This window comes from Chlamydomonas reinhardtii, chromosome 16 (assembly GCF_000002595.2).
Source record: "Chlamydomonas reinhardtii strain CC-503 cw92 mt+ chromosome 16, whole genome shotgun sequence".
NCBI classification, from domain to species: Eukaryota; Viridiplantae; Chlorophyta; class Chlorophyceae; order Chlamydomonadales; family Chlamydomonadaceae; genus Chlamydomonas; species Chlamydomonas reinhardtii.
The window spans coordinates 1,901,392-1,929,000 of NC_057019.1; the positions used below are offsets into that span (position 1 = coordinate 1,901,392).

The following is a 27,609-nucleotide window of genomic DNA, read 5'->3' on the forward strand; positions in this document are numbered from 1 at the left end:
CTATGTGGCTATGCTGGGGCACACGACTCTGGCGGACGCTATCAAGCTGCGACGCCTGAGGCAATGCACCGGTTTCCCGCTTAGCCAGGTGCGGATGCGAGCAACTCTTGTGTGACACGTTGCCAAAGTTTCATTTGTGGATGAGCCATAAGCAGCTGTACCTGACAAGCTGGCACAAGTGAGCATTTTGACGGACGTGTGGGACAGGTACCTCGTGCGGCGGAACCACGACGTCACATACGTGGTGGACAAGGTGGGCATTGCGCCTGTAGTGTTGGGGCGTTCGGGGCCATCGCAGTTTGTTGCGAAAAGGGGCGATTCGCGCCAGGGCGGCGTCGGGCGTTGGGTTTGTGTAAGGGGGGGGGGGGGGCGGCGTGCCAGGTCTGCTGTGCCGGCTGCTGCTAAGGTGCTACGTTGCTCGCCCCTCCGTCGTACACTCGGCGGGCCACTGTCTCCTTTGGAGTACTAAAACATGGCGTTCTGCCAACTGCCTGCTACGCACGTAGTATGGCTGCATTCCGCTTCAGTGCGCCGCCGCTTACGGCAACAGCGAGATGGTGGGGGTGCTGCTGGAGCCGTACGATAACCCGGTGAACCGAAAGGACACCAACAAGCGGAACGAATACCTCAACCACCAGGACACACAGGTAGGGGCGGCCGGGTAGGGACAGCGTCGTGGTGGTGCTCGCGAAGGAGGATGTGGTGCATTGCGGTGACGCAAGGCGCGAGTGAGCAGGGGTTGCTAAGGCCGCAATAGAAAGCCCTGGCGCTGGCGGCAGCGGCTTCACCGCAGCAGCTTAAGGGACTCCCCAGGCGCCCATCCTGGCGGCAGGAGCTGTTACGGCATGCCTACTGGCGCAGCGACAGCTGCAGCAGCTGCAGCAGCGGCAGCAGCGGCAGCAGCGGCAGCAGCGGCAGCAGCGGCAGCGGCGACAGCCGGGAGGCTTTAGGATGCGGGCTGCTTACGCCCACGTGGAGGGCGGGCAGCGCTTGCAGCTGCGGCTGCGGCGACGTGCCCCATTCACACAGGGCAGTTGCTGAGCGCAGAGTCGAGGGCGGGCGCGCTGGAGCGCAAGCCGTGGGCGGCCGAGATGAAGCAGGTGGCATTGCCCGATGGGGGAGTGGTGCTGCAGTGCGCTGCGGCGTCACATCTCTGGCAGCTGGCAGCCAGGCTGGTGCTGGACTGCCTATGCGGCTGCACTGGTGGCCGCCCCTCGCGGTCTGCAAGCACGGGGGCTGACGCTGGGGACCGGCGCCGCAGAGCAGAGCAGGCCAGACAGTCGCAGTTATGGGCAAACGTGTTCGCAGCGGTGGCAGCACGGCCAGCGCAGTGCTGTGTGCTGGCAGTGCTGCATGCGATCAACGCACACTGCGTGCAGCCCGGGCCTCACAACTGCCGCGGGTTGTTTTCCGGCTGCCGGGTCGGGGGCGGGTCGGGGCCGCCAGTGTTCAAGTAGCGCTTAGCTGCTGTTGCAGCAAGCGGCGGGTGGACAGAGCAGCGAAAAAAGCATAACGCCTGGCCACTCGCGTGGACAGCGTTGCCTGGCATGACGTTCTTCAGAGCCGCTCCCAAACCGGGCGCGCTGCTGGCGGCGGCCGCAGGTTTCCAGCTGCCGACCTGCGGCGCCGCCGGAGCGTTGGGATGCGCGGTACACGGCGCCACACAGCTGTGAAGGGGGCACAGCCTTGGCGTGGCCTGCAGGCCGGCAAGAGCGCGCAGGGCGGTTATGAGCTGCGCTCAACGCGTGCTCCACGTCCGCGGAGGCTGGAGGAGGCGTGTCCAGCGGTCGAGAGCAATATTGCAAGTTCTCTTGTAAATTGTATTGCGCCGAGGTTTCGCAAACCAACTTAGGGGGTCGTCTTGCCTGTTGTTGCACTGCCGCCTGCGACAGATCCGCTTCACGGCGTTGCACGGCGCGCTGCTGCACGGGCAGCACGAGGTGGCGGTGCTGCTGCTGGAGTCGGGCGCCAACCCGCAGATCCTGGACATCACACGAAACAATGCGTTCCAGGTGCGCGGGTGGAGGGCTGCTAGTCGTATGAACCTTACGGGGTGAAGGGTTAGCAGGAGGCCTAACAGTGCGTGCGTCTTTCTCTGTGTATCGTTATTGAGAGAACACATGGGACTGTTTGGGGCTCGTAAGGGCTGCCGTGCATGCGTGCGCGTTGACGTCCGCTTGTGCCTCTATCGCCCGTCTGCTTGCCTGTGCAGGTGGCTCCCTCGCTGGAGTCATTGCAGGAGCTGCTGCGAATTGTGGTGCAGCATGAGGACGTGGTGCCGGTAGGTGGCGTGGGGTGCATCTAATGCACGCGGCGACGACGGTTTGGCAGGGCGGGAGGCTCAGCAGAGTGGTATGTGTGACTAGGGTTTCATACATGCTACGCCGTGCCCTCAAGAGTGCCAGACCGCGCCTGACGGTGTCCGTTTGTAATTTGTCGCCCCCGCCCCTCTCTGTCATGCCAGACGCCCGCGATCGCCCAGCTCATGATTGAGGTGATCAAGCAGCAGGAGGCGCGCGAGAAGAAGGACAAGGCAGAGCGAGCTAAGGCCGCGGCGGCGGCGGAGGCGGTGCGCGGTGGCAAGGATGACGACGACAACCGCGCCAAGCAGGAGTGGGCCAAGGCGCTCAGCAGCAGCAACATGGACTACACACAGGTGCGTGTGCCGCTGCCTGGGGTTGCAGGACAGGATGTGGAAAGCCGGATCTTGCTGAGTGGCATTTGCAGGCGGCCATTTGCTATCCTGCGAACACTCCCGACAATTCTACCCCCTCCACTGCGATCCTTCCACCAACGCCCCGCAGCGCATGCTGTTTGTGGCCATCAACCAGCTGGTCAACAAAGTGTCCGTAGGGCCGGGCGGTGAGGGCGGCGGCGGCGAGGGCGGCGACGTGGCGGCGGCGGCGCGGAGCGCGGAGGCGGGCGGCGAGGTGGGCTCCATCATCAAGCGCTTGTTCAAGGAGCTGTACACCAAGGGCGAGGTGAGAGGCTGGCTGGCTGGAAGGGGCTGGGATAGGAGGCCTGCGTGGCGATAAGGATGGTGCGTGGCAGAGGACCTGGGCGAAAAGGAGGTGGGAGGGGAGGCGAGATGGGCAGACACACATGGGCCCCGGTTGGGAGGGATTGCAGTCGGGCGGTGATGATGTCTAAGCTCGACGTGTAAGGCGTAACGCAAGGTGCACCTGGATGCGGGGCCTGCACGTGCGGCCGGATGCGGTGGAGCCGGTGTCGCTGCGGCGCTGGGTGCGTGCAACCCACACCCGAAGCTGGCAACTCATCATCTCCGCAACCTCCCCTCGCCACGCACAGGGCAAGTACGGCGACCTGTGGGAGTACGTGCAGGCCGCCGTGTCGTACAACAACTACAAGCTGAGCAAAATCATGCTGGACCTCATCTCCGCCGAGTGCCCCAGGGCGCTGTCCTCCTGCAACTGGGAGGCCACCATGGGGCCGCTCATTGCTTGTTTCCCGGACCTCTTCCATACGCTGCTCTGCAAGCTGCAGGTGCGTTCGCGAATGCGTGTGGCGCTGAAGGGGTTGGAGGTCATGCGCATTAGCGAGCGGTGCCGGTGGCCGGCAGGGGGCGGACCGGGGCTGGTAGTCTGCAATGTGATCCGCCGCTACCTCCCCACTGGCACATCGGCTCACCACGATGTCGTTTTCCTCCCGCTGTCTCCTCCGTCGCAAGCAGGACATGTCGGACTCTGAGGTGGTGGGCTTCGTGCAGTCGCTGCGGCCCAATTCGCTGCACTCGGTCTCTTCCAACGCCTACGCTTCCGTGTCGGCGCTGACGTACATGTCCACCAGCAACGGCCAGGCACCCGGGGCGGGCCTGGGCGCGGCGGCAGGCGCGGGCGCGGGCGCGGGGGCGCCCTCTGGGCTCACGGGGCGGCAGTCGCTGTCGCTGGCTCGCGGCGCCAAGGGCGCGGCGCACCAGGGCAAGATTCTCATTTACCAGCAGCTAGTGGAGGGACTCAAAGCGGTGAGGGGGCCTGGAGCCGCGCAGCAGGGCGGGCTTCGGTGCGACTGTCTATGAGTGGAAGTGGAGATGTGGAGGGTCCGGGTACTGCGTGGGCTGGAACGGAGGGAGTATCGCGGGCAACCGTGCGCATATCAACACGTCCACCCATCCAACCATTGACTCGTCCACCCAGCAACTGGCACCCGGCATCGATGCCCTGCGCTCCCTCGCTCCTCAGGTCAACTACGTGGTGGTCAAGGCGTTCTTCGAGAAGGCAGACCAGCATGTGCGTGGTGCCGAGCAGCGTCCGGTTGTCCTCCTTGCACGTCACCCATGGCGCATTCCCCGCCGCGCTGCGTTGGGCCTCGTTGCAATCCTGCCGGCCCATTACCAATGGACCACACTTACAACCACACTGGCAAGCTCACCAGAATATGCACGTCATGCTCCGCAGGTGCTGAACGATATGGCGCAGTACCCCATCTTCAAGGACTTCGCCTCGCTCATCGCCAACAAGCGCACGGCCGAGGGCTTCACCGAGTCAGACAGCGGCCGTTCGCGCCTCCTGGACTTGCTGCGGGATGTGAAGCGCAACTCGCTGGCGGAGGAGCACTACCGCCCCCAGGCCGACATCCTCAACCGGCACAGGTGCGTCGTCCCTGGGCGGCCGCGGCCGGAGCTGGCGTCTGCACGGATGTCGTGGCACTGCGCAAAACGTGCAGCGGCAGCCTGCAGTGAATGCATACTGATACAGGAAGCGAACTTCTGACTGCCCGTGCCGTTCTTCATGCTGGTTCCAATTTGTCAGGGCGCTGTCCATGAAGTTCCGCAACAGCGGCAAGTCCACCCACGGCGGCAACGCCTTCAACGGCAACGCGTCGCGCCGGTCGCGCGTGGGGCTGGACGCGGCGGCAGCCGCGATCGCCGAGGACGAGGCCGCTGATGGCGCCGGCAAGGACATTGCCAAGGAGCGCAGCGCGCCGGCCGGCATGATGGTGGTACGCAAGCTCAGCAATGAGCTGGCGGTGCAGACGCTGAACGTGGAGCGCGTGCTGTGGGCGGCGGTGGCGGCCCGAAAGAGCATGAACGTGGACGCGGCGGTGAAGAGCATCATCAGCTGGGTGAACCTGAACAGCAAGGATCGGCGAGCGGTGTTCGTGACGGGGATATCCACAGACCTGCTCAAGGAGCTGGCGCTGCGCTTTCCGTCGGGCTGCGCCAAGCTGCTCAACCTGGTGAGTAGGAGCCAGCGGCCTGCCAGCTGCCTTGAGCAGCTAACCCAGCCCTTGTGACGCTTCTGGTCCGGAATTTTATTCCCGGTCCAGGTCGCTGTGTTGCAGCAGCTAAGCCTGCCCAAGCGCTCACGATGCCACTTTATTTTGCTGCCTTTCCTCGGCCTTACGGTATTCCACATCGTCGCCCGGCCTGACGTATTATTTTGCATTCTCCACAGGTGTCCCGCGACGTGCTGGAGCAGCTGGCCACGCTGCAAGTGAGCGCCAACCTGCTGCACCGCAAGGACCAGCTGGTCAAGTGCAGCGACGTGCGCAACCACTTCACCTGGCGCGCGCCTGAGCTGCAGCACCTGTCGGACGAGAAGGTGCGCTTGGCAGGCAGGGGCGGCAGGGGAGGGCAGGGGGCTGTATCGGGAGGAGCCGGCCGACCCACATCAAGGCAAGCCTGCACGAAAGCGTTGCTGTGTGCACGACGCGCCGCGCTGGAACAGGAGCCACCATGGATATGCTCGCCAAGGATCCACATTTTCACGATTGCGTGCTCATCTGAACTTCTGGGTGCCTTGTTCGACACAGGGCTACTCGGAGCACGTGGTGGACGCACTGGCGGACTATGGCATTCCCTTTGAGTGCACGTACAAGGCAGCGGTGGAGTGGGACACGAGCCGCGAGCACTTTGCGGTGCTGATTGAGAACCACTTCACGGGCGCGGAGCTGAAGGAGCTCATCTCCAACGGCATCCTGCTCAGCCGCGTGGTGGACATGATTGCGCGCTGCGCCAAGGTGTGTATGTGCACATGAGGGTTCTATTTCTGCGATTGTGTGTGTAGGTGCTGTGTGCATGGGCCAATTTCGATGGTCCGTACCAGCATGCACAGGGTGCTTTGCGAACAGGGTATGGCAGAGTGGTGGTGGTTGCGTGCCTCCTTCAGCTGGCGCCATCACGGCCCACACATGCTTGTGCCCGCAGCCGCCCGAGGACGTGCCCGGCTTCAAGGCGGAGCCTATGACGCAGCTGATCAAGGAGATGCTTCGCGAGAAGCTGTCCTTCCGCATCATTGAGGCTATCCTGGACGCCGGTGAGCGACGCGCCCTTTGCTGATACCGTGCTGGTGGTACCGTGTGGCCTGCAACCTCATCTTTTTCCACGTGACCACGTGTCTAGGCTGTAGTCCCGTACGTACATGTACAATTGCCTGCCATTAATCTGACATGGTTGCTTTGCGCGGTGCTGTGTGGCTGCCGTGGCCAGGGTCCATGAACGAGGCGACCGTGTACACCAACTTCCGCCCCGGCAACCCACTGTACAACATCTACCCGCTCAAGCTGTACAAGCCGGTGTACACGCACCACTTCGTGCAGCTGCTGCTCACCAACTGGCGTAAGGGGACCAAGGACGCGCAGGGGCACTGGACGCTGCGGCCATGGGACAAAAAGGTAAGGTAGGGGCGCAACTGGCTCGTAGTTGAACAGAAGCGGGCAAGAATGCAATGAGCGACTGTAGGGACCAGCGCCCTCAGGGCCGATGATTCCACATGCAGTGTTGTAACTAAGCCTATGCCTACCTGACCAACCCCACAGTTCATCGACACAATCTACGCGCCCAACGACCCGCTGTGTACGGCGCTCAAGTCGGCGTACGACAACAAGCTGAAGGACACGCAGGTTTACATCGAGAACAGCCAGGCCATGGAGGGCTGGGCCAAGAAGCAGCGGCAGAACCAGAACCTGGTGCTCAGGTATGGGAGCGGCACGCGCAATTTGCGGGAATCGGGGCCAGGGCACGGCGGGGCTCGCACTCGACTGGACCCGGGCGCGCTTCGCATGCCGTGTTACTACGACGCGTTTCTGTTTGTTACACCGTGCTGAACTCCACCTGTTTCTACCTATGTGCTTGTCTCTATGCGCAGCGCCTTTGTGTGCAACCCGCTGCTGCTGCACCGCTGGCCGGTGTTCGTGCTCATGCATATCTTGCTGTACATCCGGGATACCGTCAAGGCCTGGTGGCGGCACGTGGGCTGGGAGTGGGACGCCTGGGGCGACCAGCACGGGCACAGCGTGGACGCACGTGCGCTGGTGAGTGAATGGGCGACGGCAAGTCGCACCAAGCTAGCCGCATAGGCAGGGGGCAGAGTAGTGCGTAAGCACGCGGCCCAAAACCCTTCCTAACTTGGTTCTCGTTGGCTATGGCTGCCCGCAGGTCATCCCTTGGAAGGGCGTGGCGGACCTGGGCAGCGTGAAGGGCATTTTAACTGGCCTTATAGGTACGCGCGAATTGGTGTGCTGTCTGCAATGGTTTCGCCTACGTGACGGGCGTTCTAGTGCACCTGCAAGAGCGATGCCATGTTGTACGGTAGCTCCTGCCGAAGGCGTGTAACCCTAATGCTTCCTCTCGCCGCTCCTGCAGACGTTGATGTGCCGGTGCGCTGGTTCGGCTTCGCTGCCGTCAAGGCCGCCATCACTGTGCAGTGGCAGGAGTTTGGGCAGATGCTGATGCTGATGAGCGCACTGGCGCACATCATCTTCATGAGCCTCTTCGGCGGCTTCCTGCTGGTGATGCGGAATGCGGGCGAGCAGGAGAACGGCGACATGTCCAAGGTGCGTCTCGGGCACAGGGGCTGTTGGCGTTGTGCGCAAGGCCACGCGGGTTGCAGGGCTATGGAGCTCACTTCGGGTGCACACGGGCAATAGCACAGACGCTGCGGTTGCGATAGCGCGAAGCGGCGCGTGAGGCACTGCGCGTACTCCCGGCCTAACTCCCCGCTCCATCCCGTGTCCTTCGGCGCTTGCGGCTCGCAGGTGAACTCGCAGCCTGAGATTATGGCGCTGCTGGTGGTGCTGGGGCTCATGAGCGTGGGCGGCCTGGCGGAGGAGGTGTCGCAGATGATGGAGCTGACGTGGCGCACGTGGCGCAACTACCTGGGCAACCTGGTGGACCTGGCGTCCTTTGCGCTGTTCATGGTGCTGTTCGGCATGGTGTGGGCCAGCTACACCTACGACGTCATCCTGGCGGTGGGCGCCATTGAGACGCTGGTGCTGTTTGTCCGCCTGGTGTTCTTCGCGTCCATGACGGACTCTATGGGCAGCCTGATGCGCATGGTGATCGAGATCATCAAGGACATGCGATACTTTTTCGCGCTGCTGGCCATGATCTTCGGTGGCTTCGCCATCGCGTTTGCCGTGCTACTGGTGAGTCGGCCGCGCGGGTGCATGTGGGCGGGTGTCTGCGAGGGCAGGGGATTCGTGGGGAGCGCAGTGGAGCGATGTTGTGTCCATACTCCCCGGCGCTACTGCCGCCCCCGGACTGTGAATGGTGCCAACAACTGCCCTGTCGCATTGTGCCGCTGCAGGGCGAGAGCAACACGTACGAGGCGGTGGCGTTCAAGCTGTTCAGCGTCATGCTGGGCGACTGGCAGTACGACTACCTGCTGGACATGATCTACGTGGAGCACGCCTGGTGAGAGCGCGCCTTTGCCCGTGCGTTGGGGCCGCAGCTCTATCACGGACGCGTACGGAGGCGCCGCGGTTCGCAGCAGGAGGATGCAGTAATGGGGAGGGGGCTAGCTGGTAGGATCAACCGGGCTGTGCCTAACAACTTTGCCTCTTTGTCATCGATGTAACCGCAGGTACGTGTCGCGGCTTAGCGTGCTGATGATGAGCGCGTACGGCATTCTGATGCTGATCGTGCTGGTCAACCTGCTGATCGCAATCATGAACGACACCTACGACCGTATCAAGGAGACGGAGGAGATTGAGGTGTTGCATAACCGCGCACGACTCATTGTGGACCTGGAGTCGCTGCTCACCAAGGACATGCGCGACAAGCTGCAGGTGGGTGCGCGCAGCACTGGTTCAAGGGCGCAGGGCTCGTGCACCGAACCGTGGGGCGGGCGTACGACAACCGCGCTATTCAAGTTGCAACCCGTTTCACAACTGCAACCAAGATGTTAGGGTATCATTCGCGGTGCACACGCGCTGATATCTAACCTCCCTTCCCGCGCCCCATCTTCACAGGAGCGGCTTCTGGGCGACTACCTGCACGTGCTGGTGCCGGCCGACAAGAAGTTCAACAAGTTCATGGCCAGCAGCGAGTCCACCGACGGCGAGTGGAAGGGCCGCATGCGCGCCTTCATGGAGGCCATCAAGCGCACCGTGGACCCGCAGCTGCGCGACATACGCGACAAGAACGCCGCCGAGTTCAAGCTCATCAACAGCGAGCTGGACTATATCCGGAAATGGGTGGTGGAGCAGAAGCGGATGATGGGCCCGCTGCATGGCGGCGACGACGAGGGCATGCACGGCGGGCACGGCGGTGGCCACGAGCGGGCAGGCAGCAGCTTGGCACTGGGGCGGCGGTGACGTGGCCGCCAAGGGGTTGCTGAGTGTTTGGCGGCGTGGTCCGGGTGGGGGCAATGCCGGCGGTCGTCACGAGACGAGGATGTGCCTAGGTACAGGCGGCCTCCTGGTTGATGACTCGTCTCCTTTCGCGCCACTTATTGGCGCCGTGGTATGTGTGCGAGCGCCATTCAAATCCAATCCGTTGCGAACTCAACTATTACTGAATTGATTGGGGGGTTGTGTCTTCTTATATACGTGCAAGCATCCAACCACCTGGACATGGTATCGAGCTCTACCGTGTCTAGTCGTTTGACGGCGTAGACTGCTGCAATAAGCAGCTTCGCTGAAGACGATCTTGCTCACTTGGTGTGGTGTGGCTTGTCGTGGCTGCATCAGTGACCAAAACATCAAGAAAATGGAGTGTGGCGGGCGTGGCATCCGCGGCACTGGGGAAGTATTGTAGCATGTACGGCGATGAGCACAGCGGTCACGTCTCCTTGCAGCACGTATCACGCACGTGCATGAAAGGCAATGCTGTGAGTCACATGAGCATGTGGTAGCACTGAAGTGCAGCGACGAGGTGCGCGTGGAGGGTCGATAGGTATTGCGTGGGGCCGAGATGAGGCATTTGGTGTACACGCGCGTGACAGGTGTGGACGCAGGGGGCTCCATGGGGTAGGCGGTTGGTCTAGTAGCCCCGCTAGCAGCAATGCCACCTACCGTGTGGTGAATCCTGCAAAGCGCACATGAGGACCTGGCGGTCCAGTCTGTTTGGGACGCGGGACGCCAGGGTTCACTTATGAAAGCCGCTGCGGGAATGGGTACCTCCCACGGCGAGGCAGTGACCGAGGCTGACCTGCCTGCGTGCTGCGGTCAACCGCTGCTGGTCGGAAAGATGCAGCAGGCGGCGCACTGCAATTACGTTGCCGGAATGTGTGAATGCAGTGACTGTCGGCTCTGGAATGGCGGCCAGTGTTGCTGCTGGTGTGTGGGTGCTACGAGATACATTTAGCAGCTGCGGAATTGCGTCGATCGACCGGCATGGTTAAGTGGACTGGGAGAGAGTCTAAGGAGCCTGACAGAGTTACAGTAGCTGCCCAACCAGACGCTAACCGAACGGCAATTCCCGGCTCTGTCCGTCGCGCCGTGCGTGTCACACGGGCAGGCCGACAAGCGCCAACTGTACTACATTCGAACCGGCGCCCGTGGGCTGCTGCTTCTTGTTATTCATGCCAATTCTTAGTTCCCGTTATACTTTCACAGGACCTAGTCAGCAGATGAGAACTCACTAGCAACAAGTGCTTGACATTATTGCACTTGGTATTGCAGCTCCTCTTAGGTAATACTCAAAGCCATGATCCAGTCTCTCGCCTGCCCCGCCCCGCCCGGAGCCGCCCAGCCCCGCACCACCCAGCCCGGCTCCTCCCTCGCCGGCGCCACCAGTGCCGCCTAGCCCGGAGCCGCCTATGCCCCCTAGCCCGTCTCCTCCTGCACCGCCCAGCCCGGAGCCGCCGGTGCCACCAAGCCCAGAGCCACCGAGCCCAGCCCCTCCCGTACCGCCATCGCCTGTGCCGCCTAGCCCAGAGCCGCCTAGCCCCGTCCCTCCGTCGCCTGCGCCGCCCAGCCCGTCACCTCCGTCACCTCCGCCTAGCCCGGAGCCGCCCAGCCCGGCACCTCCCAGCCCGGAGCCGCCCTCTCCTGAACCGCCCTCGCCCGCACCGCCTCTACCACCCAGCCCGGCTCCACCGCTGCCTCCTAGCCCGGAGCCGCCTTCGCCAAATCCTCCTCTGCCACCCTCGCCTGCGCCTCCCAGCCCAGAGCCGCCTAGCCCACTACCCCCGTCACCCGCGCCTCCTAGCCCGTCGCCTCCCTCACCTCCGCCTAGCCCAGAGCCTCCCAGTCCTGCACCTCCAATCCCGGCGCCGCCCTCTCCTGAACCGCCTTCGCCCGCACCGCCGCTACCTCCCAGTCCGGAGCCGCCGATGCCCCCAAGCCCGGAACCACCTAGCCCAGTGCCTCCTCTGCCGCCCTCGCCGGCGCCACCCAGCCCGGACCCGCCCAGCCCAGAACCTCCGTCACCTGCGCCGCCCAGCCCTTTTCCTCCTTCACCTCCGCCAAGCCCGGAGCCACCCAGCCCGGAGCCACCTAGCCCTGCCCCGCCTAGCCCGGACCCTCCTAGCCTCGAACCTCCAAGCCCTGCTCCTCCGTTGCCGTCGCCGCCGCTGCCACCCAGCCCTACACCCCCTGGACCCCCCAGCCCGTTTCCTCCATCGCCAACCAGTCCGGCTCCTCCCAGCCCAGTGCCGCCCTCGCCGGCCCCGCCCAGCCCGCCTCCTATGCCTCCTTCGCCCGCTCCGCCCAGTCCCGAGCCCCCAAGCCCGCCCAGTCCTTCCCCGCCTTCCCCGCCCTTTCCTCCTTCACCCCCGCCGAGCCCGGTGCCGCCGTCGCCTGCACCGTCTCCGCCTCCCTCGCCTGAGCCACCCTCACCGCCACCCCCAGCCCGCCTCCACGTCCACCACGTCCGCCTCCTCCCTTTCCTCCGCTCCCACCCTCCCCGCCACGTGATCCCTGCCTGGTCTGCCAAGATTGCATCAACGTGCGTAAGCGCATGCATGCTCAGATGTCAGTGCGACTTGTGCCGCCGCCTGTGCTCCTGTACAGTTGCTAGCCACATGTACTCAAGCTGCTTGCCTCTTGCGCCTTGTTTGGCCCCACGTCTTTGCGTGCAGTTGCTGCTACCAGTCGCTAAAGGCCTGTGGTCAGCGGCCGCATGTCAAGGCCCGGCGTGGCAAGGAAGTTCAAGCCAGGTGACGCCCTTTATGCCGGTCACCGTGGCACAACACCGTAACGTGACGGGCAAAGACTCGGGCCTTCCCAGCTCTGCCGGAAGCCTCGGCAACCGCTCTGCATGGAGCTGAGCCTAGCAGGTGGCGACTTGGCGCGCCCTAGCTGCCATGATGCACGGAGTTGCAGCACCGTTGTAAGGTGAAGGGAATGGACGCGCGCCTTCCACGTGCGCGTTCGTTATCTGGGCTTTGACGCCAAGTGATTGCCTTAGCCTACTGTACTCGTGTGCTGTCGTGTGCTGTCCTCACTGTGTATGACGAAAGAGCGTGTCGTGCTCCGACGTACGTCCGCGAAAAGCCAACCCAATGCATACTTTACGCGCTACGATTATTACATTGAATACAGTCGTTTACGCCACAGGACATGATCCGTAATCACGCACATCACGTTTGCCACACATGACCGCCGGAAATACGCTGAAACGCGTACCTGCAAATAAAGGCCACACATCTATGGGCACGCACAATCACACATACGTAGATTACTGAGGCACTGCAACAGTGCATGCTGCTGAGTCGCATCACGGACCGTGACGCGCGTGGGTATCCCAGTAAAGAATGGGGCATGTGGGGCGGTTGACAGGGAGGCATGGGTGCTTTGATGAAGTGGATAATACACTTGATTATGAAGGGCGTGTGACCGTGGTGCGTGTACGGTGCTGCCAAGTTGCGGGAAATACCATATAGAAACGGCTGTACACGTGTGCAGCAGCGTCCACTCCGGCGCTGGTACCAGTAGTAGTATGTTTCTTGCGCAAATGGGTCATCGATGATAGATTCCTGATTGCAGCTTTCCGGGAATTCCGGCCATCGTTTATTACTTGACAAGGGTACTGTGCGCGCTGGTTCGCACATCATCTGGACACGAAGAGAACTTGGTTTCAAGAACGAGAGACAGTATGTGATGCTATGCTACATGTGATGAGCGCGTTGGTAAGGACTGACTGTGAGTCGTGCCTGATTGTGAGAAGTTGGACTGACAGCCTCGTCTAGTTCAAAGCCAGCGCCGGGCTGCAGGCAGTCGCGGTCTTGCGCGTCGGATGCTGGGTTACCTATAATGGAGACAAGTGTTCCCCGGTCACGGGAAAAGTGGGCTGAGCCCACGCCACGTCTCCAGTCTGAGGCCGCAAGCGTCTACCTCACCTCCCAGACACATAGCCGGGGTCGGTTCGTATAGGCACTGCCCGCCATGCATCCAGCCACGTCCCGCTGTCAAGCACAAGCACAACAGGCAACAAACAGCAATAAATTCTACCCCACACCGTGCCACGCTATGCTCGCCAGCAAAGACTGCAAACCAGACACCGGCAGCTCTCGACCTGCGCGCCGGCGCCGCTTCTCACGCGGCGCCACGCTCTCCTCCTCCATGTGGCCTTGCCTGCCCCCTCTGCTACGCACATGCACGCCGCCACCGCCGCCACTGCTGGGCTTAGGTCCTGCGCCGCCGCCAGGTCCTGCGCCGCCGCCGCCGCTGCCACAGACACCCACACGTGTAAAACTTTTGGTACCGTATCCCAACACCACCGTCGTCACGCATGTGCACTCCAGCCGCCTGCTTGCGACGGCCGCCGCACCTGCTGCGCAAGCCTTCACGGCAAGCCCTCTACCGGCCAATGTATATACGTCAGCATACAAGCCTAAACACAAGGCTAAGGCTGTCTATCTGTATGCCAAAGTCAGGGGGTCTTGTCCATCCGCTCTCCCACAACCAGCTGTAGGTTGTCGATTCACTACCTAGACTCCACCCTTCCATCACCCTTTCACACCCTTGACCCTGAACGCCAAGTGGCCCGCCTACGAGCCCACCTTCGTGCTAGGCCCTGCACCCGCAACTGAAGCAGCCCACCTCTCTGCGTTCAGACTGCCACCCGCGGCCACTGCCGCGCAGTCCACCGCCGCTCCGGCCTCCGAGTGCAGGTGCTGCAGCAGCGACAGCGGCGCGCCCGACCTCGCCACATGTGAAAGCACCCGCGCCCAGACCACCTCTTCGTGCATGTCATCATTGCCCCCATAATCACTGTCCTCCACGGCGGCGTCCGTTATCCACTGCGCCGCAGCCCACCGCCCGTACCCAGCGGCCGTGATGACGTCCCGCGGCGTGAAGCGCGCTCCGCGCTGTCGCAGGAACTGCAGGACATGCAGATCGCCACCCGACACCGCCGCACTCACGACGGGAGTCGTCACACGCCCGCCCAGAGTCTCAAGGGCGAAGATCAGAGCCTCCATGTTACCCTGCCGCGCGGCAGCCTCAGCAACCTCCTGCGCCGCCATGCCAGAAAACGTAAACCCCATGGCGTGCAGCGCGCGGAGCCGCTGGGCGAAATCGGGGCGTGTGGCCGCCACGGGCCAACCTATGTGCACGCTGATGCCGCCGGCTGGGCCGCCGAACAATGCCACGGGTGGCACACCGGCGCCGGCATCGGCATCGGCGCTGCCACGGTTGCTGCTTGCGCTGCTGCAAGCGCCTCTGCTGCACCGCTCCTGAAGCCAGGCGAGCTTCCGGTCCCAGTCGAGCGTCGCACTGCTCATGGTGGATGACAGGACAGCCCCGGCCGCTGTGGCGCTGTCCAGCACCCAGCTCCAGCCGGCGGGTGAGTAGCTGTGGAAGCGCTCAAAGGCGGGTAGTGGGCAGCCGAATGCCAGGCCGGCCAGGAGGCTCTGGAGCCTCTGCTTCTGGATGCCCACTGAGGAGGCCGCCACGGCTGCCGCGGGCTGGGCGTGGCTTGCCAGCAGCTGGTGGGCCAGGTCTGCATGCCCACCCTCCGCAGCCGCTGTGGCTAGGTCCCATGCGTGGCCGTCATCGTACCTGCCTAGCGGGTAGCGCTGCACAAGCCATGCCAGCGCCTGCGCCTGGCCCGCATAGCACGCGGCCCTCGCTGGGGCGCCCAGGCCGCTGCCGTCCGCCGCATAGCCGTGCGCTGAGAAGCACTCGAGCACAGCGATCTGTCCCTCCTGGGCGGCCGCTAACGCGGCCAACTCAACCGAGTAGTTGTGTACGCCGAGGCATAATGGCAGCAGACGCTCGCATGTGGCGACGTCGCCAGCTGCCGCGGCGGCCTCCAGCACCTCCACGCACGCCGGTTCGGGTACGCGGCAGTGCGCTAGCGCGGCGTCAAGGCTGGGCGCATGTTGGCTGGAGGCGGCTAGGCACAACAGCCGGCGGCGTTGCGGCAGTGTGAGGGACTGCCAGGGCTCGGGCTGGCCCCAGTGCGCCACGAAGTCAATGCCGGGCCAGGGGTTCTGCAATCAAGGTTGGCAATAACTGCAATTATGACAGCTGAGAAGCCTGCAGTGTTGGGACTGGCATGTCAGGTTACCCACCTGGGCCACGGTCACGGTGGTCTGGCGGTGTGACCGGTGCTGGCACAGTTGCAGGACGCTGTACGGCCCGCCGCGCAGGATCAGTGAGATCTGCGCAGAAAGGGACAGACAGGAAAGTACAGATATGGGTCAACAGACAGGCGTGTCGGGGCCCGCGGCCCAGGTGGCTGGATGAAGTGTGACACAACGGCAGGGCTTGCTGTGTACATAGTTCTCCTCAGCAGCCCAGGGCGCTCGCCGCGCAATCAGGCAGCTACCTCGCGGTTTACGAGCTTGAGATTGGCCGCGACCTCATTTGGATGCAGAAAGCTGGCAATGCGGCATAGCAAGTCGGGAGTGAGGCGCGTTAAGTGGCTCCCGTCAGTCATATCTGAGCTCATTCCCGTGTAAGTGGGTTTTGCTCCATTACAATGCCGTCAAGAACTTGTGCTAATCGCGGTCTCTGCATGACGCTGCACATTGCACAGCATCCCACTGCAAGCTGATTGGTAGTCACATAGCATTAACAGAACACATGTTTACATATACATCGTATCCTTGTTGAAAGCTAAGGAACAGTGCGTGTTTCGAGGAAAGCACAAGTCAACATGGGCTTCGCAACACAATTCGCTGTGCCCTTGCTGGCTATGGTTCTTCTCCGGAACCTGATCAAGTGAGTGACTAACGCGAAATGACGGAACTCGCGCTGGTCGGTTCGGATTTCTCCATTTCGTGACCAAAACCCGAACGCTCCTGCGCAGGCGGCCATTCGGCACGTTGTTTCTGGAGGGCTTGAGCGTATTTCTGCCAATGAGTGCACCGCTTGAGCAGCCGCCGGCCGGGAAAACGACAAAGAAGGACCGGAAGATGCTCCATAAGCGGCAGCTGGCCCTGAAGGGCGTTCAGAGCAACGTGTCCTTGCAGCAGATAAGCCCAAGCGCGCTGACTGAACTATACAAAGAACCGGCAACGTATGGTAGCAGCTTTGAAGCCTTGGTAAGCCGCTGAGGCCCCCACTAACGTACCGCGGTCACAACGTGACGCTTAGCTCTCTCCGCAGCCTCACCTCATGCCCCTTGCGTGAAAAACCAAATTACGTGTGCAGGGCGTGCTGCTGCTCATGCTGCTGGGGGGCGTGGTCTGCCACTTCATCTTGGGCCCACTGTTTGGGCTGTGGCAGGTGATTTGGGACCCGAACAGGGCCGCACTTGCATCCTTAGACCGACACGGCAAAGCAAGGGCCTACGGCCTCCTGCACATTGGACGCATGAGCCCTGCCTCAGCCACACCCAGGGCCCACTGTGTGCCACCACACCCGCCCACATACGCTCCAACCCCTGACATGCCGGCTCCATCACTCACGCCATGCGTCCATGCAGGACGTGTTCGTGTGGAGCCTGTGCCCCGTGCTGGTCGCCTGGGCCGTACATCAGCTGTTGGTGCTGCAGGCCGGCGGCTCGCTGTTGCGCCTGGTGGGCGACCGCATCTATATCGCAGCCATGGCGCTGACGATGGCGGTGGCGGCGTACCTGCTGCTGGTGGGGGCGCCGCGCCGCTGGGTTTGCTGGGACGTGCGTCAGGCGGCGGCGCAGCTGGACGAGGTGGGAGCGGGCTGGTTGGGTGAAGGGGTTGCCACGAGAGCAAGGGGCACCTGGTGGGGGGCTGTGCTGTGGTTGTGAGGCGGAATGTCACGCGCTCACCCTGCTGTTGTTCTCCCCTTTCGCGAGCAGCTGTGGAACGTGGGCGGGGCGCGTGTCTTGGCCAGCCGCCTCAACCACCCGCTGCTCAAGGTCATCGGCATCAGCAACCAGCAGCTGACTGAGGCGGGCGCGGCGCTGCCAGGGCCTCCGCAGCTGCGTAGCGACCCCATGGCGGTGGCGGCAGGCATTGCAGCCGTGGCGGGCTTGCTAGGTGAGTGGGGGCGGGTGGAGCGAGGCGCAATCGGCGAAGGGCTTGGCACGGTTTCCCTGTCCGTTGAGCTTTCCCTGTCCGTTGAGCGAATGACTGCAACCATGCTGCATTTGCTGAAGCCTGTGCCCCATTCCATTGTGGCAGTTGCTCGGTGCGGTGGCGTGCATGTGGTCTTCCATCTTCACGCGTTTGCGTGCGGGCCTCCTGACCTGACTTGGCCTGCGTACCCCTTTCTCCACCGGCACCCGGCCCGCAGGTGCTTCCCTCATGGGCTCCTGCGGCCGCATCGCGCGCCTGTACGCCCACATTAGCCCCGTGCCGCAGTGGGCCGAGCAGTACCTCGCGCCGCCCGCCCTCGTGACCGCTGCGCTGCGGCTGGCGCTGACCGCGCCGCTTGTCGTGGTGCTGTACGGCATCAAGCCCATGTCCGGTTTCCTGGCGAGCGGGCTGGGGATTGCCAATCCCGGCACGTTCCTGTCGGGGCCGGCGGCGGGCGTGGCGGGTGCGGTGGGGCCGGCGCTGCTGCTGATCACGTCGCTTCTGTTCATTTTGGCGGTGAGGAAGGGCATTGCCCGGCGGCTGCTGTGGCAGGAGGCGGAGGCCGAAAGGGCTTGGGTCAGGGCTAGGAGTGCTCGATACGGAACAGCCCGGGACGCCACAGGTGCTTCGGCCGCTTAGGGTTCCGGGGATGCGTACCCTGCTGGTGGCTGCCACTCTACTTCCCGATCCGTCTCATTCTTGATGGTGCACGCCGCCTGTGTTGACAGATCCGTCCCCTGGCCGCCGCGCACCTGGGCACGGGGCTGCTAGAGTGGCACGTCCTGCGCCACAGCGACACCACCCTCACCGGCACCTCGGCCGCCTCGCCGCCCTCCGCCGCCGCCTCGGCCTCTGTCAAGGAGGTCCGCGACATGGTGGCGCGGCGCCGGCTGCACAATGTGTACGCCACCGTGTGCCAGGTGAGACCAGTGTGTGTGGCAAGAGATGCGCGCATATGCAAAAGGAGCTGCACATAGGCGTTGCTTGCAGTACGGGTACATGAAACATTGTACCGTACGTTTACGTGATCACCACGCACCCCCCCGAAAAATAAATTATTTTCTTACCCCGCACCCCCAAAACGTTAATTTTTTTGCACCCCGCACCCCGGCTAAGCAAATTTTTACACTAGCACGCAGCGGTATGGCTGCGTGCTCTGCACCTGTAAACGTAGATACAGAGACCTCGTGTTCAGAATGTACTGGTGTCACCCACCAGCGCCCGCGCGCGTGCCTCCCTACCCCGCTTTCCAACTAACACCAGCGCCAGCGCGCGTGCCTTCCTCGGAAGGGCTCGGAAGGGCTCGTGGCTCGCGATATACGATTTTGCGTGAAGAACGGCCCCATCCGGGTATTTGGCACGCCCTCGGCACCTCCGAAGAAAATTATTTTCTTACCCCGCACCCCTCCAAGGAAAATATTTTCGTACCCTGCACCCCCCCTCAAGGTGCGGGGTAAGTCGGGATTTTTGGGAAAATAATTAATTACATGCGGGGTGATCTCTTGCTGGTACGGTATGGAGAAAGGCCTGCGGGGGACGTGGGCACATGAACAAGCGCAGGTTCTCATGGCATAAGGCATCAGCTCTACCAAGCCCTCTCGCCCGTCTGACACGCCCTCCTTGACCCCACGCGCCTCCCCTCGGCATGACAGACGGCGCTACAGCTGCTGGGTCCTGCGACGATTCTGACAGCCCTGCTGCTCATGTACGGCAGCTCGGCCGGCACCCTTGACCACCTGCGGCCCGCCGCCCCGCTGCTGGTACCGGCGCCGCGCGCCGTAAACACCACCGCCACGGCGCCGCCGCCTGCGCCCTCTGTGCGGCCTCAGGCGCCGGCGCCTGACGTGACGGGCGGGCTAGAAGGCCTGGAGGAGGCGGCAACAACAGTAGCAGCGGCGGCATCCGCGGCGGCGTCCGTGGTAGACGCGGCCGCCAAGGCAATGGCTGCCGGCGAGCTGCCGCCCATGCCGTCGCTGGCATTCATCACCTTTGCCACGTCGTTTCTTTCCTGGTGGTGCTGCGTGGCGATTGTAGTGTTCACGTACCCCATGCTCTTGATCTACCGCTTGGGGATGCACATTGGCTAAGGGGCCTACCTTCAGCTACGGCCTTCTTTCTGTTGGTGTTATGGTGGGCTGGTGGGTGACGTGGGGCGTCAAGGGGGCTGGGGGACCGTTCTGCTGTGGATGGATTGCCTGTTGGGGCTTGTTACAGTACCGTACCAACGATGCTGTAAAAATGAAGGCGCATGATGCCAGAAGAGGCTGTCAGAGCTAGCAGGCAGCACAGGAGGAACCCATTCAGTGGCGCAAAATGCGAGTCCACATGTGCGCGCCTTCTGACAGCTTCGGGGCTCTTAAGGTTACACCAGCACTTGCGAGTGTGCGTGCCACAAGCTGGTGCAGATTTTATATTTCATGTTCATATGTTGCCAATGCATCCTTTACGCCTCTACGCATGTGTGAATGACGATATGACCGGGCGACATATACAACGCCAAGGGACTGCACCACCAAGTCACAAGCGCGTGAACTGCGTCAGCACGTCCCTCATGTGGGCCGGGATTCTAGCCATCACACTCGGGACTACGCTTCTCACCACCCTCTGTTCTGTGCTTGTACTGGGAATTCAGTCAGCTGTCCCTTATGTAATTGATGCGACCTGCACCTCCCTATTTCACACAGCATGTCACTCTGTCTTTGCAGCTCATGGAATCAGCGGCCGCATACAGCCATACACCAGGCAGGCCGCATCGCTGAGTGTGCCGTAGGTACCCATCAAACAGGCGTTAGAACCTGTACCGATTCGGACATTCGGTAACGTACAGACATCAAACAGACTCCCGCGTGGAGCCTGCAGCCTCCAAACAACACAACCAGCACGCGCAGACATACACAGTAAGCAATCAGGGTGTTGAAAGGACTTTTCCCCCTCAGTTCTTGTTGCCACACACGGTCACATGTCAGAGTCAGCACTTGACCTCCACTGTAAGTATCTCACAGACACACACGCGCGTCAACAAAGCCCATCCTGCCTTGGCTCACTCCCAGTCATCAACCTTCTCGTGAAGGTCCAGCCGCCCCGTCGGCCGCCGGCCAGTGCCGCTCATCGCGCCCATCCCAAGACCAGCTCCTCCAAACGCTGGGCCCGATGTTGCCCCAGGGGCCGCCGCTCCGCCACCAGTCGAGGCCGGAGGCGGCAGCGCGAACTGCCCTTGCCCCGACGGCCCCACAGCAGCGCCGGGCTGTGGCCCTGCACCATAGCCGCCCGCACCCGACACCGCTGACCCCGTCGCCGCCGTGCCGTAGCCGCCTGCCCCGGGCCAGGACTCGCCGCCCATCCCAGACGCAGGCCCGGGACCCGCGCCGTACGCCGCTTGCCCGTCATACGGGCCCGCCCCGCCGGCGAGCGGCACGCCCGAGCCACCGTAGTATCCCGCCTGGTCCACGCCGGCGGCGCCGTACACTGGCGGTACAGGCGTGCCCGCGCCGTACGGCATTCCGCTGGTGCTGGCGGTGCCGTCGTACCCGGCCATCTCCGGCTGCTGCTGCTGCTGCTGTGGCGGCTGCGTCGGCAGGATGGGGTTGCCGTAATAGTCGTACTGGATGGTCTCGCCATACGGGCTGCCATACCCCATGCCGTACGGCGACTGCGGGTCCGCCTGGCCTGAGCTGGAGGCGCCGGCGCTGCCCCAGGGGTAGTACGGCGTCTCGGCGCCGGGCGGCAGGAAGGGCGCACCGCCGGGCGGGAAACCCATCTGTTGCTGGTAGTACTGCTGGGCGGCCTGCGTGGCATGGGTATGCCATGCATGGTCTTAAAGCTAGAATGCTAGATACATCACAGCGCTACGCCTGCGGCAGGCAGAGCCTGGTAGAGCATAATCGCTGCGCGGTGGCGCCTGACCAAGACCACCACCCCCTCCCAGCCCCCAGCCCAGGTCCCTGCGGCGGCTCCTACCCGGCTCACCTGCTGCTGCGCGTCCAGAGACATGGGGTCCGAGCCCACACCAGGCGGCAGCTGCGGCGGGGCCTGCAGGGACAAGGGCACCGTACATCAGCAGATCTCGGCACCGTTGCCCACGAAGCGGGCAGATGCGCCATGCTCAAACCCTCCCGGTGTGACGAATGCCCGCCGGCTGTTGCAGGCCAACAAGTCGTGCTGCCTTCATCCCAGCGCTAGCGCAGCCAGTCCACTACGGCACTACCTGTATGCGCCCTGACATCAAGCCCCGGCCGCCCAGCCACACGGCTACGCCCCCCGGCCGCCCTTCCCCTCTGGATTGGCAATGGTTTGTTCTGGAATTGGGATGAACTGGCCCCTCCCGCCCGCACGCACGCACCATGTCCGCCTCCTTTGACCGCAGCCGGAAGGTCTCCAGGCCGTACCAGAACGCCACGGAGGTGGTCAGCGCCTGGCAAAGCAGCAGCAGCGGGTCCAGGCGCCAGCCCTGGAAGATGAGTGTGGAGCCCACAATGGACACCATGGCCGCCACTACGATGTCCGCATCGCGCGACACCTTGTACTGGAAGTTACGCATCTGGTGTCAAGGAAAGGAAGGAGAGGACAGAGGAGAGTTAGGGTGGCCGGATGAGTTGATGCTGGTGTGTGTGCAATGGCGGTAGTTGTGGTTGTGTTCTGGTGTGGGAGAGGCAGGGCAGGCCGGAGTCGCGCGGCGTGGCGTGGCGCGGCGCGCTGGCCACCCAGCCACTCCCCCCCCCCCGGCCAGGCGTCGGTGCTCACGTTCAGTAGCAGCACACCGGTGCCGATGAGCGCTGTGCCAAGCAGCAGAGAGGGACTAGCGAAGTCCACGTTGACCATGGCAACCGAGCGCACGACGAGCTGCCGGCCGCGGGTGCTACGTCGGCATGGTGCCAGGCGCAGAGCCCCAGCTGGTGCACCAGCTCGCCGCTGACCGCAAGCGAGCGAGCATGTCGACACCTGAGACGCGTGCAGTGAGATAATATTAGCCCCAGCGGCAGCGACTGGAGCCGGAGGGTCCAGCGAGCAAACCGCTGCTCTGCATTTCCTCGCGACTCACCACAGCCGCGCGTTTTGGCCCTGCTAGCCGCGAGATGGTTGCGACTCGTTTACCACAGGATGCCTGTAGACATGGCACGCCATTTAAGAGCCGTGCGAGCAAGCGCCGCCCGAACACTGCCTTCTTGCCACCACTCATTGACCCCTACCGCGCATTTTATCTGAAGAGCCTGATGCCGAAGCAGCGGGCTCCCAGCGAGCGGCATTTGGCTAAGGAAAGCACAGGATTGCAAAAAGCCTATTTCGATGCCGGCCAGGACTTCTACGCGAGCGTGAAATCAAATGCGTGCCAGCAATGCGTCTTGTGCGACAGTAGACAGCGTCCTGTATCGGCAGATGCCGTTTCTGTGTCCACGTCCTCAACTCCGTGTGGGGTTTCATCGTGCAAGTGCGATGTGCCCCGTCTCAAGGTTGTGCCCCCGCCCGGCCGGCCCACGGTCATTGTGTACAGGACCTTGCCAGCGGCCCTGGAGTTTTGGAACACACGCGCACTCAGACTGGCCTATATTCAGGGGCGTCCATGTCCCGGGCTGGCCATCGTGGAAACGTGGATTCTGCCACCTGGCGACTGACACTCCGAACTTGCGGCTTTAATGGCCAGCACCCCAGCTGTCAGTTCTCCTTTGCCCGCGCCTCAGGCCTCAGCACCCCTGCGCGCCAGGACATCCCTGCACCTGTTCAATCAACCGTAGTGCTCCGTGTACTTCCGTGAGACCGTGACTCCTGTCCCGCAATCCCGCCCAGCACTACGCAGCAGCTCTGGGTCACGGTAACGCGTTGCTTGTAATGTTGAAGGGGCCGGGCAGTCTTTGGCGTGAGCGATGTCTTTCCATCAACGTCAATGCCTGGGCTGGGTGCAACTTGTTCCTCGGGACTCAACTATATCAGCCACTTGCTTCCTTTGCCATGTCCCTAACGGCGCAATGCCGCCCAGCACGTCAACCGTGCAGCTGGCATGCAGACAACTGGTCCCCTTTGACAACGCTTGCAATCGCCTTGCCTTGCAGCCCTGACCAACCGGCCACGCTCCACGCTCTTAGGCTCCTAAGCAGCTGTAAGCAGGGCCTAACACGTGCCCATGGCTCTCAAATTAAATTGTCAGCCTGGCAGCCCACGCGCTGCCCTCAGTGGGATAACAAAGGCTCACGGATACCATCACCATCACGCTCCCCTGCCGCGGCGGCCGCCGCCGTCACCACGACTACTGGCTGTTCGGCCTCCACGTCGCCCTCCTGCCCGCCCCGGCTCTTGTGTGAGTGCGATGCGTCTGTCCCGCCTGTGCCCGCCGCCGGCTGTGGCAGCGATAGCGTGAGGCCGATCGCCACGGCCGTCATTGCCGCCGCCATCAACCACACCACGCCGGGCATCTTGGGCAGAGTTGAGTCGGTCCTGGAACAAAACCGAACATGGGTGAGGAAACATCAAAGCATCTGCATAGCAGGGCGACTCTGCGGCACCAGATGGGCATCTGGTCATGGAGACACGCGCACCTGGTAACGGCTCGGAATACGGCGGCAAACAGCAGCGGCCCCAGACCCGATGCCATGGAGCTGATGGCCTGCACGGCAGACATGAACGTGCATGGGGTTGGGTTGTCTGCATGAGCTGCATGGCCAAGCGCCAGTCCTCAACACCAGCAGCTACATGTTGGGCACTCTCCCGGCATGACCATCGCCCTGCTGCGTTGCACTCACCTGCAGTGCACCGAACACGGCGCCCTGCTGGCCCGGGGCCACGCCCGACGTCTGCAGCGCCACCAGCGCCGGCCAGCACACACTCGCCAGGCTGCCTATGCTCACCGCCGCCAGGCCCAGCGGCTTGGTGTGGGCCGCGGACAGCGCCAAGCACTCGCACGCGTACGCCAGCAGCCCAAAGGCCAGCAGCCGCCGCTCGCCCAGCCAGCGGACCTGCGCAGGGCAGATGCAAGCAGATGGTGCCACCGGTGCGCCAGGGTGAAGGCGAGGGCGTGGAAAGGAGGGCAGGTGCACATAGATGGAGACTGAATGGACTTGAAACGGGCGCCTCGGCTCAGACGGCCTCTGGTGGTAGCCCTCAAGAAGCCTGCTCCTGCCCCATTACCACCCTCCATCCCGAATGACTGGCTCACCAGCAGCGCCAGCAGGCCCAGCTTCACCATCAAGCCGCCCGAGGCCAGCACCACCAGCACGTGGGCCTGTCAGTTGGGTGCACAGTGAGTTGGAGCACGCCACATGTGTGTAGCGGGCGCAGGTGCGGCGGCGACACCGCATGCACACACTGTGGCCTGCAGACAAGCCCCTACAAGGCTACGGCAATACGGTAACCCCGCAGTCGCGGACGCGATCGTGAGGTACCGCGACCGCTTCTAATGGTCATGCTTCGCACACACTACACGCCGCAACGGCAGCGCTCGCGAGCGCACCCACCTGGTCCTGCGTGTTGAAGCCCAGGCGCAGCTGCAGGTACTGCATCAGCAGCTCGCCGGCACCTTCCCACGTCATGGACACCACCACCCAGATCAGCGCGATGCGGCGGTAGAAGCTGCTGCCGCGGATGACCGACCAGCCCGCCGCCATGCCGCTCAGTGGCGATCTGCTGCTGGCGCCTTTGCTGCTGCTGCCGCTGACACGGCTGCTAGTGCTGGCGTCGCCAGCGCCGGCCTTAGCGCTGGCGGAAAGCGTGGGCGGCGCTGCAGAGTCGTCGTACCCGTGGTGTCCGTGCACGACGTCATGCTTACTACTGGTGCTGAAGCCACCATCGCCGCCGCGGTGGTGTGAGTGGTGCCCCGCGCCGTCAGCAGGGCAGCCATACACACACTCACCCGCAGGCGGTGCGGCTACCGCGCCCGGCGCTGCCGCCACAGCGCCGCCCATCATGTGCTGCTGTGCCGACAGCAGCGACACCGTCTCTGCTACCGCCTCTTCCTCAGCCGCCTGCTCCTGCTGCGCCTCCTGCTCCGCCCATGCGCGCGATAAGCTGCGCCCCGCCGCGTCCCGTGGCCGCCCCGCCTCCGCCGACTCGACCTGCTCATCCTCCGCCTGCCCCATCGCAAGGCTGCCAGCGGCGGCGCCAGCCGCCGCTTGCGCCCCCGCCGCCCGCGCCCGCTTAGCAGCTTCAGCCGCCGCCTTGCGCGCCGCGCGCCGCGCCAGCGGCTCCGGCGCGCACTCGGGAACGAATATGGCGACGTAAACGAGTGTGATGGCGGTGCTGGCGATGCATGTCCACATGGCTGCCCTGCAGGACATGTAGCCGCCCAGGAGGGGCCCCACCAGCATGCCCACGCTGAAGCAGGAGGTGAGGTAGCCCACCGCCGTAGCCCTGTTGGAAATGACCAGGCCGTGAGCGAAAAGCAGGGTCAAAGGGCGTTGCGGGACCAAGCAATGCGACCAAGCCAGTCTCGTGACATACTACGGTAGTAGTCCCCATCCTTCTGATGACCTGTGACCTGCTCACATTCACATGCAGCACTGGCACTCATTCCAGTGCAACATCGCACCCGCACCCAGCAGGCGCCCACCTGTGCCGCTGCTCCAGCAGGTCCGCCACCGCCGTCAGCGTCATGGTGAAGGACGACACCACACCTCCCACGGCGGAGGCGGGGTAGTACCTGCACATTGTACAGACGGGCCACACTAAGAACCAGCTCCTACATTGCACAGCATCGCACCGCAACGCACTCTGTCCGCCCCTGTTCTCTCCTGTAAGCTTCTGGTCTTGCCCCTGACCCCTGGTCCTGGCCCGCTGCTCCCCTCACCAGTATACGGGCAGCAGGTCGTGCAGGAAGGCCTGTAGCACCGCTAGCGGCAGGAAGGTGAGGCTGACGCCCACCAGCATGAACGGCTTGCGGCCCAGCCGGTCCGACAGCGCGCCCACGTAGGGCGCGCACAGGAACGTCAGCAGGCTGGAGGACACGAAGTTTGTCCAGCTCATCCATGTGACAGCTGTGGAATGGGCGTCCACGCACTCGGGCGGCGAGGCGTGCGGCGGATAGGCGCTGCAGTCCATGCTGCGGCCCGCAGCCAGCGAGGCGAAGCCGTTGGTCACCAGGGTGGGCGTGATGGGGAACATGATGGCCAGGCCTGGAGGAAGGTGCAAGGCAGGTGGTTGGCGTCAGGGGTCGGAGCGAACGGGGGCGCCTTCGCTGGCGCCCAGCGAAGGCGCCAGCGTGGCGGTGGTTGTGGCACGTCGGCTTGGACAACTCGCGTATCCCCGCGTGTCTTTGACCTTCCCCCAGTGCCATATTTGGTAAATGCATCCCTGACGGCCATACTCTGCGCAAATGGTTGCCGCGGCGACGGCCTCGTCCGAGCAATTTAATTGCTCACCAACGGAGTATAGCAGCAGGAAAACCATAAGCCTCCATACTTTCTTCCTCCAAAGCGCCTGAAATAAGCCATCATCGATGCTGGCGCGCAACGACGCTGTCAAGAAACGCAACGCCATCGCGTTAAGCGCCTAGCGCGCGGCAAGGCCAGGCGCTTATAACGTCAGGCCAAGCCGGTCGTTTATGGCATATGGGTTACCTACTCTAGCAATCAAAACCCCAAATCGCGCCTACTCGTCTAGTGACGCCATATGCGTGTCGTATGACCACGCATGACTCGACTGACGGTTATTATATACTTTCTGTGTGCTACTCTAGCGTGCGCCGTGTGGCGTGGTGCGACAAGCTAAGTTCCGAAACTGGGGAATGCAATCGGTCGCTAGCGTTGGGCATGGCGCTGCATAACGTGGCGCGGGGAGAGGGTAGGGAGGGACTGGCCACTTCAGGGCCTCAGGCACTGCACCATCGCGGGACTCGGGACAAGCCAAATCCTTAGGACAAGCCGTACAAATAGCAAGCATATTGATAGTCATCAAAGCTGACCTGTTACGCGTGCTGGCTCACCACGTCGCGCCATGCCGCGTCTGGGATGGATGCAGTGGCAGTACCTGGTACACCCCTCGATCAGGCAACAAACCA

General features: G+C 63.2%; 5 protein-coding genes across 7 annotated transcripts in view; 2 read left to right on the plus strand and 3 right to left on the minus strand.

Moving 5' to 3' along the window:
- The window catches only part of CHLRE_16g655950v5 (uncharacterized protein), an 11,991-nt gene extending 1,218 nt beyond the window's left edge, over nucleotides 1-10,773 (plus strand). Inside the window, exons 1-24 of one of the 3 annotated variants that reach the window (XM_043070897.1) lie at nucleotides 1-88; nucleotides 208-253; nucleotides 507-647; nucleotides 1,893-2,012; nucleotides 2,213-2,281; nucleotides 2,465-2,656; nucleotides 2,805-2,981; nucleotides 3,310-3,504; nucleotides 3,692-3,982; nucleotides 4,200-4,247; nucleotides 4,416-4,609; nucleotides 4,770-5,196; nucleotides 5,415-5,561; nucleotides 5,773-5,979; nucleotides 6,167-6,275; nucleotides 6,449-6,633; nucleotides 6,778-6,935; nucleotides 7,107-7,272; nucleotides 7,397-7,460; nucleotides 7,604-7,794; nucleotides 7,996-8,385; nucleotides 8,547-8,653; nucleotides 8,823-9,027; nucleotides 9,211-10,773. The exon at nucleotides 1-88 is cut by the window's left edge and continues 128 nt beyond it. In XM_043070897.1, the coding sequence (XP_042915539.1) occupies nucleotides 555-647; nucleotides 1,893-2,012; nucleotides 2,213-2,281; nucleotides 2,465-2,656; nucleotides 2,805-2,981; nucleotides 3,310-3,504; nucleotides 3,692-3,982; nucleotides 4,200-4,247; nucleotides 4,416-4,609; nucleotides 4,770-5,196; nucleotides 5,415-5,561; nucleotides 5,773-5,979; nucleotides 6,167-6,275; nucleotides 6,449-6,633; nucleotides 6,778-6,935; nucleotides 7,107-7,272; nucleotides 7,397-7,460; nucleotides 7,604-7,794; nucleotides 7,996-8,385; nucleotides 8,547-8,653; nucleotides 8,823-9,027; nucleotides 9,211-9,555 (4,080 nt within the window). In that variant the 5' untranslated portion in view covers nucleotides 1-88; nucleotides 208-253; nucleotides 507-554 and the 3' untranslated portion in view covers nucleotides 9,556-10,773. The remainder of the gene's footprint in view (nucleotides 89-207; nucleotides 254-506; nucleotides 648-1,892; nucleotides 2,013-2,212; nucleotides 2,282-2,464; nucleotides 2,657-2,804; nucleotides 2,982-3,309; nucleotides 3,505-3,691; nucleotides 3,983-4,199; nucleotides 4,248-4,415; nucleotides 4,610-4,769; nucleotides 5,197-5,414; nucleotides 5,562-5,772; nucleotides 5,980-6,166; nucleotides 6,276-6,448; nucleotides 6,634-6,777; nucleotides 6,936-7,106; nucleotides 7,273-7,396; nucleotides 7,461-7,603; nucleotides 7,795-7,995; nucleotides 8,386-8,546; nucleotides 8,654-8,822; nucleotides 9,028-9,210) is intronic. The other 2 variants (XM_043070895.1, XM_043070894.1) reach the window with 2 other exon arrangements.
- Nucleotides 10,774-13,486: 2,713 nt separating this feature from the next.
- Nucleotides 13,487-16,102, minus strand: CHLRE_16g656000v5 (uncharacterized protein). The gene is made up of 3 exons (XM_043070898.1): nucleotides 15,959-16,102; nucleotides 15,702-15,791; nucleotides 13,487-15,620 (listed from the first exon to the last, which is right to left on the minus strand). The coding sequence occupies exons 1-3, from the start codon at nucleotides 16,067-16,069 to the stop codon at nucleotides 14,175-14,177; spliced, it is 1,647 nt and encodes a 548-aa protein (XP_042915540.1). The 5' UTR covers nucleotides 16,070-16,102; the 3' UTR covers nucleotides 13,487-14,174.
- Nucleotides 16,103-16,202: 100 nt separating this feature from the next.
- CHLRE_16g656050v5 (uncharacterized protein) lies at nucleotides 16,203-20,644 on the plus strand. Its single transcript, XM_043070899.1, has 8 exons — nucleotides 16,203-16,353; nucleotides 16,442-16,676; nucleotides 16,786-16,860; nucleotides 17,060-17,281; nucleotides 17,411-17,591; nucleotides 17,848-18,146; nucleotides 18,359-18,550; nucleotides 19,283-20,644. Exons 1-8 carry the CDS (start codon nucleotides 16,289-16,291, stop codon nucleotides 19,715-19,717), a joined length of 1,704 nt encoding a protein of 567 aa, XP_042915541.1. The 5' UTR covers nucleotides 16,203-16,288; the 3' UTR covers nucleotides 19,718-20,644.
- Nucleotides 20,645-20,646: 2 nt separating this feature from the next.
- Nucleotides 20,647-23,022, minus strand: CHLRE_16g656100v5 (uncharacterized protein). Its single transcript, XM_001697843.2, has 6 exons — nucleotides 22,817-23,022; nucleotides 22,669-22,731; nucleotides 22,371-22,568; nucleotides 21,970-22,167; nucleotides 21,597-21,659; nucleotides 20,647-21,414 (listed from the first exon to the last, which is right to left on the minus strand). The coding sequence occupies exons 1-6, from the start codon at nucleotides 22,871-22,873 to the stop codon at nucleotides 20,671-20,673; spliced, it is 1,323 nt and encodes a 440-aa protein (XP_001697895.2). The 5' UTR covers nucleotides 22,874-23,022; the 3' UTR covers nucleotides 20,647-20,670.
- Nucleotides 23,023-23,109: 87 nt separating this feature from the next.
- Nucleotides 23,110-27,532, minus strand: CHLRE_16g656150v5 (uncharacterized protein). The gene is made up of 8 exons (XM_043070900.1): nucleotides 26,972-27,532; nucleotides 26,401-26,725; nucleotides 26,164-26,253; nucleotides 25,073-25,964; nucleotides 24,775-24,840; nucleotides 24,362-24,574; nucleotides 24,158-24,225; nucleotides 23,110-24,056 (listed from the first exon to the last, which is right to left on the minus strand). Exons 1-8 carry the CDS (start codon nucleotides 27,087-27,089, stop codon nucleotides 23,792-23,794), a joined length of 2,037 nt encoding a protein of 678 aa, XP_042915542.1. The 5' UTR covers nucleotides 27,090-27,532; the 3' UTR covers nucleotides 23,110-23,791.
- Nucleotides 27,533-27,609: the final 77 nt, after the last annotated feature.